General features: G+C 37.5%; 1 protein-coding gene across 1 annotated transcript; it reads left to right on the top strand.

Moving 5' to 3' along the window:
- On the top strand, positions 2,253–4,023 carry LOC109838169 (DNA ligase 1-like). Its single transcript, XM_020406635.1, has 4 exons — positions 2,253–3,205; positions 3,372–3,459; positions 3,556–3,654; positions 3,793–4,023. Exons 1-4 carry the CDS (start codon positions 2,253–2,255, stop codon positions 4,021–4,023), a joined length of 1,371 nt encoding a protein of 456 aa, XP_020262224.1.

Raw genomic sequence — 5,607 nt, 5'->3', positions numbered from 1 at the left:
TAACTTGTAATTAGTTAATGTCTTTACTGTTAACTGTTACCTAATTTGAATTTGGACGATTTGTTGTTCATGCAGGAAAGTTGATGCTGTAGGTGATATAGGGCCTAGTGCATGTTTCGGATCGTATTGTATATTCATGCAAAAACTTCAACCAAAAATGAAGAAGTGACATTAGGATGCCTACAAGGGCACTAACTTTGAGCACTACGTATTCTTCGGACCTCCAGCACGCGATCGACGGGCACTAGAGCATGTGCTCAGTCATTATGATGTCGAAACTGATGAATTCTCTTTTCCCGATCCCTAAATAGGGTCTCTAGTTTCAGTCAAATTTGATGAAGAGTTGGAGCAAATCCACACTGGCTTCCCTATTGATGGGGAGTTGATCTATAGGAATAGAGACCCTCACAACCGGCTTTGGAGGGAGTTCTTTGAAGATAAGAAAGAAATGTTGAAGGACAAGGCAAAGGCAAAGGCCAGGGCTACAGAAGAAGCTGGTAGCATGAGGAAATATGTTGAAGAGTTACTGGAGTCACTTGTTGAGTCAAGTGATAATAAGGACATTGAGGATTTTGAGCTTCTTTAGATTTTGTACCAGTGTTCAATGATTTGGTGCCCGAACAGCTCGCAAAGCATCCCAAGATTGTTGTTTTAATATGTTGATAGTATTGAGAGAGTGAAGAGCATTGCCTGGGGCAAATTTATTTTTGACGAGACGAAGAGAGGCATTCAAATTGCCGTTGAAGGGTTGAGGAAGCCAAGGGTTACGTACGTACCCAGATGCATGCAGCTTATCCCTGTAAGTTGCATGTTCATATATGGTTTAACATTTGTTTTAGTTATTAATAGTTTTGGTTACATGCATTAGATAACATGTTCAAGATTGAATGTTAACAGGATTTGATGAAAATTAACATGTAAACATAAAAGTTAACATGGAAACCTGATAACTTAACATGTTTAATTAAAAGTTAACATGTACTCATTAATGTTAACCTGTATTAGTGAAAGTTAACCTTTTACTCTGAAAGTTTTCTATTTAGAATGAAGTTGAACAGAGAGTATTGACAGTTAGGAAAATTATGACAAATATTTGTTGCTTCTATTTTTACAGCTATGGTACTATAAGATGTCAGGGATTAAAAAACCAGCCCTAAACTTGAGATGGAAGCCTTTGTTGATCAATTGGGTAAGAATCGGAGGGACGGTTAGATCGATGAGGAGGGAGACAATTGTCTCTAAGGCAAAAAAAGCAAACATTAAGATTAAGGATAAACCAATTTCAAACAGCAGCCCATGGGGTGAGAAATACCCTCTAAGGGAGCCCAACGGGAAGGAGGCTAACGCTCATCCTGGAGAAGTAAGAATGAGATCTATATCATCTAAGAGTAAAGCTATGGTGGTTTCACTGCCGAGGAAGAAGGAGAAGATAGAAAAGGTAAAGGATGATAAACAAGCCAGAGTGGAGGGCGGACTAAATAGCTCATTCGTAGGATACGTAAGCATCAATGACTCTTTACTGATTTTTCCTTATTTATATTGGTTGAAATTAGGAAACTTCATCATTAATTCATTATTAAATTGCTATGATGGTTTCATGTTTGGTTTCGTTGTACAAGATAATTACATTGTTTCATGTTGAGGTAGTGCCCAATGTTCATGATCATGTTAGTACATGTAATTACTTTTGAAGCAAGATAACTTCTAATGTTTTATGTTATCTTTCATGAAGTTGTGCTCATGTTAGTTTTCAGATTAACATGTTAGCTTTTCATAACTTTTATCCTTAATTTTTTGGATTTACATGGTAATGGGGACCTGGATATTTTTTCAGATTATCTCCCATCATATCAATAAAGCGCTTGAAAGAGAAGATGAAATAGAGAAGCTAACCATTGATCAGCAAATTCAGTGTTGGAGGAATACAGCCAATTTAAATTGGAAATTGCTCCATGCCACAAAGCGTAGTAAGCGTCTTTAATGGGATGCTTGCTCTAAGGAGATACATAGGTTAAATAGGAAATCAGAGAAGTACGAAGGAACTGCTGACCTGGTTGATCCCGATGACTTGAAGAAAAATGTGGAGGCTATTATGTCCAAGAGGAAAAGTAATGTTGATAGCACTGTCAAGGGTGACGATGTCGACTGCTTCAATTATGACGATGTGTGCAATATTGGTAAGGAGGCCTCTCATATTGCGGAGGATGTAGCACAATCAGAGCAGGAGGTAGATAAAGTTGACCAAGACGAGGATGAAGAGAAGGGAGGGGAAGATAAAGAGGAAGAGATGGAAGAGAGAGAGAGAGAGAGAGCATGAGCAGAAAGAGGAAGATAAAGAGGAGGACGAGAAAGAAGAAGATAGAGAGCAAGAGTTGTTTGAGGAAGATAAAGAGCAGGAGAAGAAAGAGGAAGATACAGATGTAGATGAGAATGAAGAAGATAGGGAGGAGTACTTTGAAGAGGAAGATAGTGAGCATGAGATGAAAGTAGATGAGAAAGAGGAAGAGATAGAGCAGAACATGATTAAGGAAGAGAAGGACGAAGAAAAGAGAAGTGTAGAGAAAGTGGTAGAGATGAGAGTGGATGAGAAAGAGAAGGAAAAAGAGAATAGAAGTACAGAGAAAGTGATGGAGATGAGAGTGGATGAGAAAGAGAAGGAAGAAGAGAAGAGAAGTGCAGAAAAAGTGGTTGAGATGAGAGTGGATGAGAAAGAGAAGGAAGAAGAGAAGAGAAGTGCAGAGAAAGTGGTGGAGATGAGAGTGGAGGAGAAAGACTTGCTACAAGTTTATCAAAAGAAATCGAAGAAAGTTGTTTCCAAGGGGACAAGGGGACCAAGTACCGGAATCAGGACGCGTTCTCAGCTAGTCCGAACACCTTTCACTGAAGAAAAGAAGAAGGTAACCCATCCAGATATAATTACAATTTCACACCATAAAGAGGATGATAGGAAAAAAATCAGGTACTACTGCAAGCATGGTGAATGCACTTGGGATTTTCAAAAGAACAGGAAAATCAAGAAGAATGAGGAGGCTCTGATGAAGTTGTTGAACGAGGGTATTCCTGTTGTTGATGATTTTAGTATACGCTTGGTTGATAGTAAAAGAATCTTTGTTCACAACTTTAGAATATCCCAGCATGTAGCAACAAAGCTCACACTAGAGGAGAACAGATGGGTCTCAGAGTTTTGCAATCAGAAAGCTCATCAGTAAGTTTAATTCATGTGAACTAATGTTAATAGAATTATGTTAACTTATGGCCATTTATGTTAACATTTGCTAGAACATGTTATTGTTCACTGTTATACGTTAACGTTTCCAGTTTTATGTTAACTTATGCCCAAAATTGTTTTGTATCTTTCTGTCATATATCAGGTCATGTATTGTTGTTAATACGTCAAACAGTAGCATCGATTCTTTGGAGCTTCTCAATCTACTACGAGGAGGCCGTATTGATGACCATGCAAGTTTAATTGCCTCACTATATACATTTCTATCTTTTACAGGTGTTGTGCTGTAGCGCAATTTAATGTGTATCTTATGTATGGCATATTTACAGGTCATGGAAGCTTTGATCGATAGAATTAACACATGGCTAGATAGGCCAGAAATTGCTCCAATGAGCCATAATTATGGGGTTGTATCAGTCTTTTTCTACGTAAGTTGACCATTTTCTGCTACTGAGCTTCTTTAGCAGTTGTTTACTCCTGGCATAACATTATCTTTCTTGGAAAAACAACACCGCCTTTATGCAAACACTCCTGATTTCCCACATATCTATACTTCATTTATACAGAAGCATGTTGTTGTGAGGAAGAATACACTCCTTATCCCGCTTGTGCCTCAGGACCATTGGCATGTTGCTGAAGTCAGGTTGGATGATGACGTTATCAAGCATTACAGCTCAGCTACCCATGATCCATGGCTCAAACCAGTGAATAAAGTAATTGGTTTCATGGATCATATGATGTCTGATTTTGATCTCGATAATGTTTGGAGGAAGTTCAGATATGAAGATGTTCCTTGAGAGCAACAGTCTGGAATGTTAGTATATCACAAGATTATCTTTTTCACCACATCTAGCATCATATATCTAACAAAACTGTTATTTGTATCTCCATGTTACAGTTTTGATTGCAGGTTTTTTGTTCCCTTATACATGAAGGCTATAATCAATGGGGCTGATACGATTCAGGTAACTAATCCAGGAGACAATTCTGCCATCATCCGTGCCAGGCTTGTAGCCGAACTTCTCGTAGAAGGCTGGGAACAGAGACATTAAGAAGAGATTGGAGCACAGGATGGGTGAAAGTGTTATCATTATGTAGTAATTGAACAAATTAACTATGAGAACAAATATAATCTTGTTTTTTTAACAATGCACCGAAAGTTAACCAGTTTGAGTAATTGAACAAGTTAACTATGAGAACAAATATAATCTTGTATATGTTATTTTACAGCACAGGATGGGTGAAAGTGTTATCAAAATGTAGGAATTGAAACTGGTTGGCGATGGGAACAAAACATTGTGATTGTATATTAATTGAATAGTCTTCAATGGACGAAAGTTTGAAACTTTTTGTTAAGATATTTCTGCTGCCAATGGATAAATGACATGCAACTGTTGAAAGTTAACCTGTTTCAGCATAGGTTAACATATGTTGCTGAAAGTTAACCAGTTTCAGCAGAAGTTACTCAGTCTCAGCTAAAGTTAACCAGTTTCAGTAGAAGTTAACCAGTATTAGCTAAAGTTAACCAGACTCAGCAAAAGTTAACATGATGCACCGAAAGTTAACTAATTTGAGTAAAATTAACCTCAAAACCTGAAAGCTAACCACTTTGGATTAGATCAAATAGCACTGAAAGTTAACCACTTTCAGCAAAAGTTTACAAGTCGATCTTCAATAAACTTTCAAAAAACAAGCTTTAATTTTCATACCATAGTGTAAATACTATGAATTGCACATGTTTCAATTCATTTTCAACTTGCATATCATAATGTTTAAGCAAATTAGAACCACACAAAAGCAACATAGAAAGAAGGAACAAGTTTTCCATTTTTCAACTTCACGATTCGATTGCTTCAATGCTTTCTTCAACTGTTTTGTTTTGGCTGCTATCTCATCTTCAACAGGTAATTCTTGATGAATGGCCATGTTCTCCTTCATTGCATTAGCATTGTGAGCCCAAGTAAAAAACTTGCATTGCCTATTTGGGAACTTTACACATCCCTAGTAGTATCTACCTTTGTTGATCCTATTTTTGCACTGCTTGAGGGAGGTTGGAAGTTTGCAGAAACAACATACCTCTTCTAGCGCTTGAGAGCCCTCCTCAGTCTTCATCTCACAATCTCAAAATGAGTTTTCAAGGGATGGTAGGAACAAAAGATAAGGTTTTACCTGGGCTTTGCATAACATTATATATTGCATATTGGAACAACTAACTAGCCGTTGGAATTATGTCTGTTGGAACACTGTATCAACTAGCCGTTGAACAGTAACCTAGATTTGAGAACGGGCCATCATTTAAACTCAAACTTTGGGGCTAAAGGGTATCCACTTCAGCTAAAACTAGTAGTAGTACAGATATAGTTATATGTTAACATGTTCAA

Source organism: Asparagus officinalis, chromosome 1, assembly GCF_001876935.1.
Source record: "Asparagus officinalis chromosome 1, Aspof.V1, whole genome shotgun sequence".
Classification (NCBI taxonomy): Eukaryota; Viridiplantae; Streptophyta; class Magnoliopsida; order Asparagales; family Asparagaceae; genus Asparagus; species Asparagus officinalis.
The sequence above is the reverse complement of the archived record's forward strand: the minus strand, read 5'-3'. Positions and strand labels throughout refer to the sequence as shown.

What these genes read in the sequence shown, in the direction of transcription:
- LOC109838169 (XM_020406635.1), top strand. Translation starts at nt 2,253, where the DNA reads ATGAAGAGAAGGGAGGGGAAGATAAAGAGGAAGAGATGGAAGAGAGAG. An exon ending in TGCAATCAGAAAGCTCATCA is followed by an intron (nt 3,206 to 3,371) that starts GTAAGTTTAATT and finishes GTCATATATCAG; the next exon opens with GTCATGTATTGTTGTTAATA. An exon ending in TTGTATCAGTCTTTTTCTAC is followed by an intron (nt 3,655 to 3,792) that starts GTAAGTTGACCA and finishes TCATTTATACAG; the next exon opens with AAGCATGTTGTTGTGAGGAA.